Source organism: Trichechus manatus, unplaced genomic scaffold (assembly GCF_000243295.1).
Source record: "Trichechus manatus latirostris isolate Lorelei unplaced genomic scaffold, TriManLat1.0 scaffold00056, whole genome shotgun sequence".
NCBI lineage: Eukaryota > Metazoa > Chordata > Mammalia > Sirenia > Trichechidae > Trichechus > Trichechus manatus.
In genome coordinates, this window is record NW_004443992.1 from 10,241,981 (window position 1) to 10,258,072 (window position 16,092).

General features: G+C 35.3%; 1 protein-coding gene across 2 annotated transcripts in view; it reads left to right on the top strand.

Annotated features, from left to right (window-relative positions):
- The window catches only part of CARF (calcium responsive transcription factor), a 57,209-nt gene that overhangs the window by 3,686 nt on the left and 37,431 nt on the right, over positions 1 to 16,092 (top strand). Inside the window, exons 2-4 of one of the 2 annotated variants that reach the window (XM_004378241.3) lie at positions 723 to 889; positions 9,338 to 9,458; positions 9,977 to 10,204. In XM_004378241.3, coding sequence (XP_004378298.1) covers positions 9,381 to 9,458; positions 9,977 to 10,204 — 306 coding nt within the window. In that variant the 5' untranslated portion in view covers positions 723 to 889; positions 9,338 to 9,380. Of the gene's footprint in view, positions 1 to 722; positions 890 to 9,337; positions 9,459 to 9,976; positions 10,205 to 16,092 lie in introns of those variants that run through there. The other variant, XM_023733006.1, reaches the window with a different exon arrangement.

Here is a 16,092-nt window from a genome sequence, read left to right on the forward strand (position 1 = left end):
TGAGTAACTACACTCTGAATAGTCTCTTGCCCTCTGCCATGCATTCACTGTGTATAAACAATAAAAAAGCCCTTTCTCCCTGTAACACGAAACTTCTAATATTACAGTTTCTAATCTTTGCTTTCGATATAAGATAAAATCCACTTGTATAATGTAATGTGAAACATTCTAGAAGGTGAAATTTAATCGCTTAGTGTGTTTTCTGAAGTTCCATTATTAACTGCCTAGACCCCATATTTAATACTTTCTTGTTTCTTTTTGCTGTCTATCCAATCTCAGTACTTCTTTCTTAAGAAATGAGCTTGTCAGATCAATTCCAGGATTTTTTTTTTTTTTTTTTTTTGAGGGGAAAGGAGGTATTTATTCTCTCCTTGTGGCTCCAAAACAAGCCCTATTAGTAAATATTTTCCATGAGAAAAAATATGTAAGTTGCTGTGGAGGTCTTTGTTTCAGTGGTAGGTAGAAAATGTGAGAGATGAAACAAAAGTTTAGTTCATATCCCTAATTTTAGATAAGGAAACAGGCAGAGAGAGTCACCTTTGCTAGGACACATCGAGTTATCTATAGTCAGTCCTAGTCTTCAGTTCTCTTCAACTGAGTCTAGTGATGGTTCTAGTACACCAGACTGGTAAATGGCTATTTTGTAATAAAACCTGCATAATAAAATCTGATAATTTTCTTTATGTTTAGGAAAATATACATTGAATACTGTTTTATTACAGAGAAAAGGCTACTATGAAGACATAATTATAGCTTTGACATAAATGAGACTACAGCTGTCACAATTTAGTGCCCCCAAAAGGAAGAACTTCAGAGGACAAGAAAGGGCATTTCTGGAGGTAGTAGAATGCTTGAGGCCTGGAATTTAAACTTGAACCACTGCCTGAAGGTAATTATTTTTAACTAATTGAAAGTAACAGCTCCATAAAAGTTAACTCTTATTCTATTACATGTTAATGAAAAAGTCAAATTACACTTTGTATAGGTACTTTGTTTATGGTTACCAATTGGAAAAGAACATTTTATACCTAGCTTTTTAACATTAATATCCTCATTCTTAAAAACTATACTTTAACATAGAGTTAATTGGGAGTTAGGGATAATAATTTATAGGAAGTACTGACCTTGCCATTGAGAATAAATGGGAAAATTGTATATTTTAAGCCAACTCTGCAATTAGAGGATTGAAGAGGTTAATGCTAATTGATGGAAGAAATAGGGGAAAAGGAGATAATACTTTTCACTGCATTCAAGTTATTTTAAAGAAAGAATGTCTACAACTTGAAAATGTACTTTTAATTCCCAGTTCAGCAATGGATTAGGTCAGTAGTCAGATATTGAAACCCACTTCATATAGAAATTACTTTAAATAGTATTTTCCCGGTGTAATCGCAAAAAGCTTTTATAGATGTACTGTAGGACATACCAAAAGAAAAATTTTGAGTTTTACATCTCCAGAAGACAGCAGAAAAAGAAGTTACCTTTCTTACATAGCCAAAATCAGTCTGAGCAAAATTTCAAAATGGGTGGTTTGTGTTTGTCGGTCTTTCTCTTTCAACATTATCCCCTGCCCTGTATGAGCTCACTTCTTTAGGGCATTCATACTGCCCTAAGTCTTCACTGCAGCTTGTAGCTCTGACGTATTAGTGCTCTGAGCCTCCAATTTCTCACCTCCAGATTAAACTTCACTCCCTCAGCGTAGCTATTTTTAACTCATCTTAAAGGAAGAAAGCTATCCTTGTAGAAATTTATGCAAAATTGTTAATGACTGGTACTCTCTCCAGCATTTTTCTTTTTTAAGAGAAAGTGCTTATTAATTCCAGTGTTTAAAGCTATGGATTTTTTGACTGATGAAGGAGAGAGGGCGCTTTGACTGTAACATGTAAAGAATTCCCATTAGCAGTAGCAAAGAATATGGGCTTTGGGATCAACATATGTAGATTTGACTCCTGGCTCAGCCACTTAGTACGTTTGTAATCTTTGGAAAGTTACTTAACTTGCCTGAGTCTTAGTTTCCCTGTATGTAAATTGGTGCAAGAAACTAAATCATAAGGTTTTTGAAAGAATTAAATGATACATGTAAAACATTTTAGCACTGTGCCTTACATAGTTTAAAGTACTCAATAAATGATAACCTTACAACCTTGAGCAATGAGCCTTACTTTCCTTTTCTGTGCAATGGTGGTAATAATAGGTCCTACTTCACAGGATAATAGAGTGATTATTAATATTTTAGGTAATAATTATTAAACAGTGTGCATTCAGTAAACATTAAATTATTTTATAGCTATGGCAATTAAATTCATAATCTTAGTTCATCTATTCTATCGTAATAGTGCTTATATTAAAAAATAAAAGAACCTTCAGAAATATTTCTTAACCTTGATGTCATCATGATTAAACGAAACGAAACAAAACCCATTGCCGTTGAGTTGATTCTGACTCATAGCGACCCTATAGGACAGACTAGAACTGCCTCACGGGGTTTCCAAGGAGCCACTGGTGGATTCAATCTGCTGACCTTTTGGTTAGTAGCCAAGCTCTTAACCACTGTGTCACCAGGGCTTCTCTTCATGTTTAGACAGTGGATATTCCAATATATTCAATTTACTTTAGAAATTAAATTATATTCTTGACAGCAAATATTTCAGTTTAACAAGTACCTCAGCTGGAGTTTATTTTCACTTCAGTCTAACTTTGTAAAAGTTTTCTTTTTCAGTAACATTATTTTTTCTACTTATTGCCCAGAGAATTTAGTCAGTAAATAATTGTGAAATGCATAAAAAATATCATCACGATAGTCAACTATTAGAAACATAGAATCTTAGAACTGGATGGGATCTTAGAGATCACCTATACTAACTCCTCATTTTGAAAACTAGAAATTAAAGTTCAGAGAAGTTAAAAATTTGTCATCTTTTATTGAGTCTAGGCAGACTGCATGTACTTTCTTTATTACCTTTATGAGGTGTGTGAATATACATTTATGAAATGTGTGAATCATTTAAATAATAATAATGAAACAGAGTTTCTTAGTCATCTAAATATAAAATATTTGCAATTTTTCAAAGACGGTATAGAAAAGTATATTTAGAAGCCTCTTACTAAGCTCAAATAAGATTTGATTACATCAATGACATGACTGGTACATAACAGGAGGAATTTTGTCTTCAAGAACCCAAAGGGTTTATTTAGTCCAAAACCAAAACCAAACCCACTGCCGTCATGTTGATTCTGACTCATAGTGACCCTATAGGACAGAGTAGAACTGCCCCATAGGGTTTCCAAGGAGTGGCTGGTGGATTGGAACTGCCAACTTTTTGTTTAGCAGTGGTGCTCTTAACCACTATGCCACCGGGGCTCCAGATAGGTGAAATTTTGACTTCAGTTTACATAATCATAGATAATGAAAATAACTAACATTTATTGAGCATTAACAGTGTCTTGGGAACTGTGTTGAGCCCTTTGCAAACACTATTTTATTAAATCTTCGCAAGAACCCTATAGATAGAATATTATTCTCATTTTGCACATGAGGAAGCTAAAGCTCAGAGTGGTTAAACTAATATGACAAGTGAGTATAAAGCTGGAATTCAAACCCAAACCACATGACAGTAGAACACTTCTACCATTTTGTATATTTTTACTGAGAAAGCACTCGATTTTTCTTTCAAATTTTAATGAAAAAATACATACATTTGCATACACCTGAATTCCAACACTATTCAATTGTTCGACCAAAAATTTCAAGGCAATTTTGAAGTTCATACATTGTGATTTGTTAAGTCTTTAGTTCACAGTCACCCTGATTTTTTTTTTAATTAATAGACTTTATTTTTTAAAACAATTTTATATTTACATAAAATTGACCAGACATTCCCATATACCCTTCCCTTCCACTCTCCCACCCTTATCCCCTCACATAGTTTCCCCTATTATTAATATCTTGCATTAGTGTGGTACATTTCTTACAATTAATGACCAATATTGATACATTATTATTAACAGAAGTCTATAGTTTAAGGGTCACTCTTTGTGTTGTATAGTTCTATGGGTTTTGACAAATGCATGTCATATATCCACAATTCCAGTACGCCTGTGTTTCACCTATTTATCCACTCCACAAACCCCTGGCAACCACTGATTTTTTACTGTGTGTATAGTTTTGCCTTTTCCAGAATGTCATATATTTAGAATCATGCAGTATGTAGCCTTTTCAAACTAACTTCTTTAACTTAGCAATATACATCTAAGGCTCTTCTGGTCTTTTTGAGGCTTGATAGCTCATTTTTTTTTTATTGCTCAATAATATTCTTGTGCGGGAATATACTACACATTGTTTACCCATTCTGCTACTGAAGGACATCTTGGTTGCTTCCAGTTTTGAATAAAGCTGCTATAAACATTCGTGTGCAGGTTTTTGTGTGGATGTGTAAGTTTTCAACTCTGTTGGTAAATACCTGGGACCTGATTGCTGGATTATACGGTAAGACTATGTTTAGCTTTGTAAGAGCTGCCAGACTGTTGTCCAAAGTGGCTGTACCATTTTGCCTTCCCACCATCAATGAATGAGAGTTCCTGTTGCTCCGAATCCTTGTTAGCATTTGGGATTGTCAGTTTTTTGGATTTTACCCATTCTAATAGGTGTATAGTGGTATCTCATTGTTGTTTTAATTTGCGGTTCTCTTATGACACATGATGTTGAACATCTTTTCATATGCTTATTTTCCATCTGTATATCTTTAGTGAGGTGTCTGTTCAGATCTTTTGCCTATTTTGTAACTGGGTTTTCTTTTTTTAATATGATTACTTCATAGGTAGTAGTGTCTTTGTTATTATGTCATTAGCCATTGGTAATCATTGTTTAGTCTCATAACTTTAAAGTGTAGTAAAGTGGTGAGTTTTTTTTTTTTTTTAATTCTGTTGTTCCATCTTCATTTATTAGCTTATAAAAAGAGAAGTTTCTCATCAAGTATTTGGGTATTCTGACATCACAATTGTATGAGAAAGACAGATAAATGTTTGACTCGCTCTCCACTTGTTGTTCATCCTTCTCAAAATAATGAGTTAGTGTCCTATCATCCTCCAAAGGTGAACAATGGAATTTTTTAGTATGATTGTATACTCATGAACTTAAATGTTTGATATATTTCAATGTATTGCAATATTATCATTAGTGATGCTCATTATCTCCCATCTTTGGCCAGTGGGTACATTTTCAGATTGGCTTCTAAGTCTTCTTGATGCAAATCTGTTAGTCTTTAGCTTCCTTACTTTCTGCTATTATAGGCTATTCCAGGCTCACCTTGTATATTTCCTGCTCCAGACCTGAACTCAGCCATTTCTCTAAGGATGAGGTTCTATCAGTTTTGCCTTTATACTTTATTATTTAGTGCGTGCAAGTTAAAACAATTCTATCTTCCTGGTGATTTGAAGCCTTTCTCATTACTTAATAACTATCTCCGTTCCTAATAATCCTGTTTATCTTCAAGTCTACTATGTTTATTGTTAACATACATTAAAAAGTTAAAGGACGTTTTAACATTTTGTCTATGATCAGAGTAACATGCTTTTGTTTTCTAGTTGAAATGAACAGCTCAGTTTTTTTTTTTTTGCTGTTTGCCTAGGCTTTTTTTTAATAAACTTTTCAACTGATCACATTTTAGCTGTGTCTTAAACAGCGTTTAACTGGTGTGTTTAACCCATTGGAATTACTAATAATTTGGTCATCTCTCTATTGTTCATTGTGGTTTCTGTTTGCCTCACCTTTTCTGTGCTTCTTTCCTCCTATTTTACCTTTTATTAAATTGATATTCATAATTTCATGCATTATTCCTTTTTTTTTTTTTTTTTTACTTTCTACTGATTTAAAAATTCTCTTCTTATAATGGTTACACTTAAAATTTTACCATACAATTCTAAAGTTAAAATTTAATCACCCTTTCTTGGAACAATACAAAGACCTTAAAACACTTTATCATCATCTCCTACAGAGGTACATGTATTTTTATTTAGTTTTCCAGTGTTTTATTTCTGTGTTTATGACACATGTACTCAAAATTAGAATATTATTATTTTTATTATATACAAACATTAATTTTTAGATTTTCTTCATAGTATTAATTTATTTGTCTTCTTTCTTTTTTTCATCTCTTCACTTCCATCTGGTATAATTTTTGGTTTTCCTGTACAACATTTTTTAGGATCTGTTGATTGTAAGCTGTCAAAAAAAAAATATCTCGAAGTATCTTTCTTTTACTGTCTGAAAAAATCGTTTTGAAGTATAATTCTGCATTGATAGTCCTTTTTTTTTTTTTACCTTAAAGATACTATTCCAATTATTTCTACTGCCATTATTGCTATTGAGAAGTCTACCATCAGTATAATGTCAGTTCTCAGTTCATGATTTGTCTTGTCTCTCTAGTTGCATTTTAGATTTTCCTCTCTCTTTAGAATTTTGCACTTTCAATACATTGTGGGTTTTTGTGTTTTTTTTGGTTTTTTTTGTCTTGATATCCTTTATGCTGTCTTTATCTGTAGATTCATGTCTTCAGTTTTGGAAAATTGTCAACCATTATCTCTTCCAATATTGTCTTTCTTTCATTTTCTGTATTCTGTCCTTCTAAAACTCCAATTTAATGTATGCTATACTTTTTCGTTATATTTTTCATACTTTTAAATCTCTTATTTACATTTTTATCTCTTTTCTTCCTTGTGATGCATTTGGGTAATTTTTAAATCTATCTGCCAATTTAGTATTTGTGTATGTGTTTGTGCATGTGTGCATGCGCGCGTGTGTTCGTCTATCTGCTATTTAGTATATTCGTTGGCTTTTTAATTTTAGCAATTATATTTTTCATTTCTGAAAATTCTGTTTCATTCTTTTCAAATTAAACTTTTGATAGTCTGTGGTTGCTTGATTATTCCTGTGATTTATTATTTTATTTATTTAAACATTAAATAATTATTTTATATTCAATATCATGTGGTTTCAATACTTGAATTCTTTGGAGGATGTCTAAATCTGCTGACTCTCTCTCATGGTGGCTTATTTCCTTGTATGCTTGGTATCTTTGATTGTGAGCCCATATTTGATCGATCTTAATGTGAAAGGAAACTGGCGTTTTAATTGACTTTGTGTTCCTCCAAATAGCTATATTTGCTCTTACCAGAAGCCAGCTTACACTGTTGTCCTGGGATGTTTCAGGTTCCTAGCCTCATTTTGCTAGTTTCAAATTTTCCCTTCCAGCTGCTTGTCAAAGCCCCAATTTCCCAGCCACAAAACCTGAATTTTCTTGGGGGAAATTCTCCTGTTTGCTTGAGATCATCACTTAGGTTTTAGCTCACAGCTTTTTTTCTCCTCCTTCCCCAATGGGAGAGTAGTCTCTGATTTTTGTTATTTCCTATAACCAAGTCCAGCCACACAATAAAGATTTTGTTTTAGGTCAGCTTTTATTTTTTTATTTTGCAGCAAGAGGGCCTTCTATGGTATCTAATCTATGTTACCAGTAGTAGAAGTTTATTTTTTAAATCCCTTCTAAAAAACATTATTCATTAGTCATGTATGCACACTGCAAACAAATGAAACAGAATAAGAGATTATAAAATAAAATTGCTCTTACATCTATCGCCTGAGAGGTAACTATAGGCTTTTTGGAATAATTTAGATTTGAATAGAAGCAACAGTTTAAAATGTTAAAGGAGAAGCAGCTTTAGGATATTTTATAATTATGCAGTAAAATAAGGCCAATTTTATAGCCTGATACTAAAATTCATATCTCAGAAAGTTTTACAATAATTTGGAATTATGAAATGGCAAAACTTATAGATATTCTGAAATGCTTAAATTTACAAATGTATGTTAGGATTCTATCATAGAAAATATTCACCAGTTTCATTTTGATGTTACTTCAATTCTGAGACGTAAAATTTCATTTATTTTACGTATATAGGACCTAGTAGTCATGATAATATTAACATTGCCACCACTGACAGTTTGGGGCCTGAAAATTCTTTTTTTTTTAATTGTGCTTTAAGTGAAAGTTTACGGTTGAAGTCGTTTTCTCATATAAAAATTTATACATACATCACTATGTGACCCTACCTGCTCTACCTATAATGTGGCAGCACGCTCCTCCTTTCCACCTCGGATTTCCCGTGTCCATTCAACCAGCTCCTGTCCCTTTTTGCCTTCTCATCTCGCCTCTGGACAGGAGCTGTCCATTTAGTCTCATGTATTTACTTGAGCTAAGAAGCACTTTCTTCACTGGTATCATTTTATGTCCCATAGTCCAGTCTAATCTTTGTCTGAAGAGTTGGCTTCGGGAATGGTTTCAGTTCTGGGCTAACAGAGTCTGGGGGCCATGTCTTCTGGGGTCCCGCCAGTCTCAATCAAACCTCTGGTCTTTTTACTAGAATTTGAGTTCTTCACCCCACTTTTCTCCTGCTCTATCAGGAACTTTCAGTTGTGTTCCCTGTCAGGGTGGTCATTGGTGGTAGCCAGGCACCATCTAGTTCTTCTGGTCTCAGGCTGATGAAGTCTCTGGTTTATGTGGCCATTTCTGTTTCTTGGTCTAATATTTTCCTTATGTCTTTAGTGTTCTTCATTGCTCCAGGTGGATTGGGACCAAGTGATGTATCTTAGATGGTGGGGCCAGGAAATTCTTTGTTGTAGGAGGCTGTCCTGTGCATTGAAGGAGGTTTAACAGCATCCCTGGCCTCTACCCATTAGATATCTGTAGCATCTCCCTCCACATCTGTGACAACCAAAAATGTCTCCAGACATTGCCAAATATTACTTGGGAGGTAGGCAAAATCATCCCTGGGTTAGAACCACTGTACTAGGCCTAAGAGAGTCAAGTTTTTGGTATAAATATATTCCCATTTTCAAAGTTTGTCAAGCTAATATTACGTGGTGTGAGTTGTGTATTTTTAATTCCCATCTAGATCTTTCCTAAAATTATATAATGCTATAATGGGGCACACCCAACTCGTAAAGTTAAAACCCTTTATTTGTATTCAAGCTGTGTAAGATTAGAATTTAAAAGTACTTGAAATGGTGTAACTGAACCTTGTCACGTAGAAGCGGCCTTCATAAACCAGTACACAAGTGTAATTAACGATAGGATGAAGGGACTGATCTTTGCTCTGCCTTGAATGTATTGTGGTGCCTTGGCAAGTCATTTCACAAAAATGTTAACATTCTTATCTAGAGTGAAAATGATTTAACCTAAATTGTAAAAGTTAACACAGTAAGGGCGATGAGCAATCTATTAAAGTAAAACATTGCATAAAAACCGTAAGTGCTTTAGTTGATCAGATATTTGAACTCTTTCAGCTATTAACTAATAGAAGAAAATGGGATTGAATATGCTATCAGCATGGAACAGTCTAATGATTCATTAAGAGTCGATCATCATGATGGCAAAGAATCAAAAACAGATGCTCAGGTATTTGAGGTAGGGATTCAGCTGAGAACTTTGTTCTGTTCTGTGGGAAAACAGCATGCCATTTAGCAACTTTTTATCCTTAAGGAATAGCTGTTGTATTTAATATGTTCAAGAATTTTAACATTAAATTATCCACACATTCTTTCATAGATTTAGTTTTATAATGTAGAGCTTTATGTAAACTAATGAATGAACTTACTTGAAGTAATGAGCTTTCCTTGATGTTATATTAATAAAAATGTATGTATAAAGAAAAATCTATACATTAAATTATATTTCATCATTTTAGGTTGTAATATCATGGACAATTTTATCTCAATAAAATTGAGATATAAAATATAAAAATGAAATAATTTTACTTAAGAACTATTTTCTGTATATATTTGTGTGAATTGACAGCTCTTGCAAAAAATAAAATGATTAACTGAAAAAATCTTTCCAGTTTTATTTTTTAAAATCCATTTTTTAAAAAAACTAGTAGTATATTTTACAAAGACTGAAGTGATTTTTTTTTTCCTTTGCAAAAGCATCTAACCTGTATAGACTCCAGGGATCCTTCCTTTGGACAAAATGATTCTTCTACAATTGTGCCCATTACTACCCATGAAGCAGATAATTCACTCTCATCACAGAATATACCAGGGCCCCTGACCCAGACACAGCCTTCTTCTACAGAACAATTCCATCTAGTGGACCAAAATGGGCAACCTATGCAGTATGAACTTCAGTCATTGGGGGATTCTAGTGCACAAATGGTAAGTATATATTATAAATAATCAGTTTTATGCTATTTAGCAAAATATATTAGTCTCAGTGTTGTTAGTTGCTATTGAGTCGACTCCGACTCATGACAACTTTATGTGTAATAGAATAATATGTTGCCCAGTCCTGCACCATCTTCAAGATCTTTGATATTTTTGAGTCCATTTTTGTGGGTATTGTGTCAGTCCATCTAGTTGAGGGCTTTCTTCGTTTTCACTGACCCTCTGCTTTACCAAACATGATGTCCTTTTCTAGCTATTGGTCTTTTCTAATGATAAGTCTCGCCATCCTCACTTCTAGATAACCTTAATTTCTTTCTTTCTTTTTTTATTTTTATTGTGATTTAGGTAAAAGTTTACAGAGCAAATTAGTTTCCCATTAAACAGTTAATGCACAAATTATTTTGTGACATTGGTTGCCAACCCTGTGATTTGTCAATACTCTCTCCTTTTCCACTCCAGTTTCCCTGTTCCATTCATCCAGTTTTCCTGTCCCTTCCTGCCTTCTCATGTTTGCTTTTGGGCTGGTGTGCTCATTAGTCTTGTATATATGCTTGAACTTTGAAGCACGTCCCTCACGTGTGTTATTGTTGGCCCTACAGACCTGCCTAATCTTTGGCTGAAGGGTAAATCTCAGGAGTGACTTCAGTACTGAGTTAAAAGGGTGTCCAGGGGCCATGCTCTTGGGGTTAATCCAGTCTCTGTCAGACCCAGCAAGCCTGGTCTTTTTTGTGTGTGTGTGAATTTGAGTTTTGTTCTATATTTTTCTCCCACGCTGTCTGGGACCCTCTGTTGTGATCCCTGCCAGAGCAGTCAGTGACCATAACCAGGCACCATCTAGTTGTTCTGGGCTCAGTCTGATGGAGGTTGTGGTAGTTGTTGTCCATTAGTCCTTTGGACTCAACTTTCCCTTTTGTCTTTGGTTTTCTTCATTCTCCTTTGCTCCAGGTGGGATGGGACAAGTAGATGTATTTTAGATGGCTTTTAAGACCCCAGTCGTTACTCACGATGGTCAGAGGTAGAGTATTTTCTTTATAGACTATGTTATGCCAGTTGAGGAGCCCTGGTGGTACAGTGGTTAAAGCAATAGACTGCTAACCAAAATTGGTAGTTCAAAATCACCAGAGGCTCCAGGGGAGAAAGATGTGGTAGTCTGCTTCTGTAGAGATTTACAGCCTTGGAAACCCAATGGGGTCGCTATGAGTGGGAATGGACTCTATGGCAGTGGGTTTTTTATGCCAGTTGAACTAGATGTCCCCTGAGACCATGGTCCCCAGCCCTCAGCCCAGTAGTTTGGTCCCTCAGGGAGTTTGGATGTGTCTATAAAGCTTCTATGACCTTGCCTTGGTCAAGTTGTGCTACCTTCCCCAGTACTGTGTACTGTCTTACCCTTTACCAAAGTTACCACTTATCTACTATCTAGTTAGTGTCTTTCCCTCCCTAGTCATGAAAATGGAAATGGAAAATGGAAATGGAAACATTTTCATGTGTTTTTATGATAGTGGTCTCATACAGTATTTGTCCTTTTGTAATTGACTTATTTCACTCAGCATAGTGCCCTCTAGATTCATCCATGTTGTGAGATGTTTTGCAGATTCATCATTGTTCTATATTGTTGCATAGTATTAACCCCAATTTCTTGACACTATTGACTTATATTGCATTGAAAATACTATTTCCATGACCTTCATGTTTAAGATATGTAAGGATTTTAAAAGATTTCCTTTGATAACAAATACTATTTTAAACTAATTTCTCAGCCACCATGTCTAGGTACACTGGTACTTTGAGATCAATTGGAAATGTAACATGATCTGAAATTAGTACTAAAGTAGCAGAGTATACATATAATTTACATTTCTTTATATATGCATTAGACTGAACTCAAGTTTATTGCCTTATCAACATCTCACTCACTGAGTTGCATGCCACATGCTAGTATGGTTTCTTGAAGAGAACAAAAGCAATGGAGGCACCACTGGTATACTGGAAATTAGACATGACCCTTGCTGATATTTGCTGGTCGATATGTGTGTGTCATATGACTAACAGTGCATAAGGATGAAAAGATAAAAATACTGCTTTAAACTGTTAGCTAAAGGTATTTTTGACCAAGTTTGTAGTCTCAGTAGAAGAGATAAAAGATGGTTTTCATGCAAATTAAAACCACAATGAGATACCATCTCACCCCGGCATTACTGGCACGAATCAAAAACACTGGAAATAACAAATGTTGGAGGGGCTGCGGGGAGATGGGAACTCTTATGCACTGCTGGTGGGAATGCAAAATGATACAATCATTTTGGAAAATGATTTGGCGCTTCCTCAGAAAGCTAGAAATAGGCATACCATTCGATCCAGCAATCCCACTCCTAGGAATATAGCCTAGAGAAATAAGAGTCATCACTCGAATAGACATATGCACACCCATGTTCATGGCAGCATTGTTCACAATAGCAAAACGATGGAAACAACCTAGATGCCCATCAACAGATGAATGGATAAACAAACTATGGTACATACAGACAATGGAGTACTATGCAATGAGAAAGAACAACAATGAATCTGTGAAGCATCTCATAACATGGATGAAACTGGAGGACCTTAAGCTGAGTGAAATAAGTCAATCACAAAAGGACAAATATCATATGAGACCTCTCTTGTAAAAACCCATGAAAAAGTTCACACACAAAATGTAACAATCTTTGTTGGTTACCAGGGATGGGAGGGGTGGGGGGGGGAATATTAAATAGGCAATAGATAAGTGGTATCTTGGGTGAAGGGTGAGACAGTACACAATACAGGGGAAACTAGCACAACTTGTACAAGGAAAGGTCATGGAAGCCCCATAGACACATCCAAACTCCCTGAGGGACTGAATTGCTGGGCGGAGGGCTCTGGGGACCATGGTCTCGGGGAACATCTAGCTCAATTGGCATGACACAGCTTATAAAGACAATGCTCTACATTCTACCTTGGTGACTAGTGTCTGGGGTCTTAAAAGCCTGTGAGCGGCCATCTAAGATACTCCACTGGTCTCATCCCTTCGGGAGCAAGGGAGAATGAAGAGAACAGGATACAAGGAAAAGATTAGTCCGAAGGACTAATTGTCCACAGCTACCAAGGCCCCCACCGGACTGAGTCCAGTACAGCTGGATGGTGCCCAGCTGCTACCACTGACTGCTCTGACCAGGATCACAACAGAGGGTTCTGGACAGAGCTGGAGAAGGATGTAGAGCATAATTCTAACCCCCCAAAAAACAACCAGATTTACTGGCCTAAAGGAGACTGGAGAAACCCTGAGAGTATGGCCCCCAGACACCCTTTTAGCACAGTGGTGAAGTTACCTCCGAGGTTCACTGTTCAGCCTGGGAGTGGACAGCCCCGTAAAACCAAATGAGACTAATGAGGTACAGGAGTCCAGTGATGGGCCAGAAGGCAGAAGGGGACAAGGAAGCTGGTGATAGGGAACCCAAGGTTGAGTAAGGATATTGTTGATGCGTTGGGAGATTGTTAACCATTGTCATAGGGCAACATTTGTAGTAACTGTTAAATGAGAAACTATTTTGTTCTGTAAGCCTTCATCTTAAGTGAGAATAACAGCACAATTGGAAGGGCGTAGTCAATGTCACTGAACTGTGCATGTAGAAATTTTTGAAATGGTGTATCTTTGGCTATGTGTATTTTCACCAAAAAAAAAAGGTTGAGAAGTTAGAGGGTTAATATGTTGTGGGGTTGTTAACCAGTGTCATAAAACAATATGTGTACTACTGTTTCATGAGAAACTATTTGTTCTGTAAGCCTTCACCTGAAGTACAGTAAAAAAATTTAAAAAAAGATGGTTTTCATTGAAATAAGGAAAATTACTTTTAAAAACTTCCAAGTTCCTACTAATTATTAGGGGAGAATTTTAAGAGTAAATTAATCTTTTCTCTCTATGGAGCAATGTAAATATAGTAAATTCTGTATATGAAGAGCCCAGTAAGTATAAGACTGCTAATTAACCAAAGTTTTCTGGTAATTTTCATGGTTTGCCTCAAATTGAATATATTATAGCACATGACTTTTCAAAATTATGTTTGTTTTCATAGCAAAAATTAAAGATAATTAGCTGTTTTTTATAGGAAAAGTAATAGTTTCATCACTGTCATCAAATAAGATGAATTGAAAATAGTTTCTTAGATTTCAAATTCTCATGGACTCCAGACTTCCTGGAGCCGTGAAGGTTGGATGAATCCTTGAAACTATTGCCCTGAGATAATCTTGAAAACTTAAACCAACAATATCCCCTGAAGACTTCTTAAAACCAAACAGTAGTTTAGCTTAAGTAGTAAAAAAAATGTCTGCCTTGAGCATTATTCTCTTTTAAGAACTATCTATATGGAATCAAACTGACAACAGCAACTGGAAAGATTAGATAGGAACCTTAGGGGGCAGTGAATCTATGTTAATAAGAGAGGAACAACTCAGAAAAGGAGGGTAAGAATGGTTGTACAACTTGCAGAATGTAATCAGTGTTACTAAATGGTACATGTAGGAACTGTGGAATTAGTGTATGTCTTGCTGTGTATATTCTCAACAAAAACAACAGTAAATAAAATTTAAAAAAAACTTTCTTAGGTAGCAGGTGGAGTAAGCTAAGGAGAGAGAAAATGGAAGAGACTTTTCTCCATTGTACTTGGGAAATAATAGTTTCAAAAGTAAGGGGGCATTCCACAGATCGTTCTTAGTTATGAAATATTCATATGACTGAGTAAATTGCAAAACTATTATACATGTCTAATTCAGATTTGAAAATAATCACAGCACTGTTTTTTTTCTCAGAATGAAAAAAATGCTATTTTTCACAGGTATTTTATCTCATAGTAAGTGGCAAATAACTTAAAACAATATTATTACTATTGCCTTTTTTAAAAAGTCCAGTGGGTTTTTTATTTTGTTTTGGTTTTGCCTTTTTTTTCCTTAAGTAACATCATCAAACATTGGGAGGCAGTACAGGTAGTGGTTAAGAGGAGTTAGACTACTTGGGTTTGGATTTTAGCTCACCACGAAATAACTCCATGTAACCTTGCATGAGTGTTTCACCTATGTGTGACAGCTGCCTCATCTATAAAATGTAAATCATAAAATTGTGATGAGGATTAAGTAGGGTAATAATACAGGTAAAGTTTGCCTCTAAATATGCACTCAACAAATGTAAGCAGCTATCATCAGTGTTTACAGTTGCTGTCATGCGGAAGTGATAAGAGGTATGCTATTTTCATCTCAAGAAACTTGATAAACATTGGGGTAGGGAAACAGTTTTCACTCTTGATTTCTGCCAAATGTTTTTAACTGTATTTAAAGCATTCTTCATTGCTGAGTTTTTGTATTTTTGTTTTTGCTTTTTTCAAATTTAAGATTTAAATGACCTTCTTAAAAGTAGGAATGCAGGCTGTCAGCATCAGCAAAGTTCTTGTGTTTTACATAGCAAAAAGGAGGTCTGGGAAACTGGGTTGGAATGATTAGAGAGAGCTACTGGCACTAGAGGGAACTGATGACAGAGACTTTGGGTTAAACAGTAGAATTATATACATAGGAGAATAGTATGTTAGGTAATAAAGTTTATAGGGTATCCAAAACCTCTGGAAAGATAGGATAAACTTATTTTCAAATAGTGTGTGTCTCAGTTATCTAGTGCTGCTATAACAGAAATACCACAAGCGGATGGCTTTAACAGAAATTTATTCTCTCACAGTCTAGGAGGCTAGAAGTCCAAATTCAGGGTGCCAGCTGTAGGTGAAGGCTTTCTCTGTCAGCTCTGGAGGAAGGTCCTTGTCATCAATCTTACCCTGGTCTAAGAGCTTCTCAGTGCAGGGACCCTGGGTTCAAAGGACACGCGC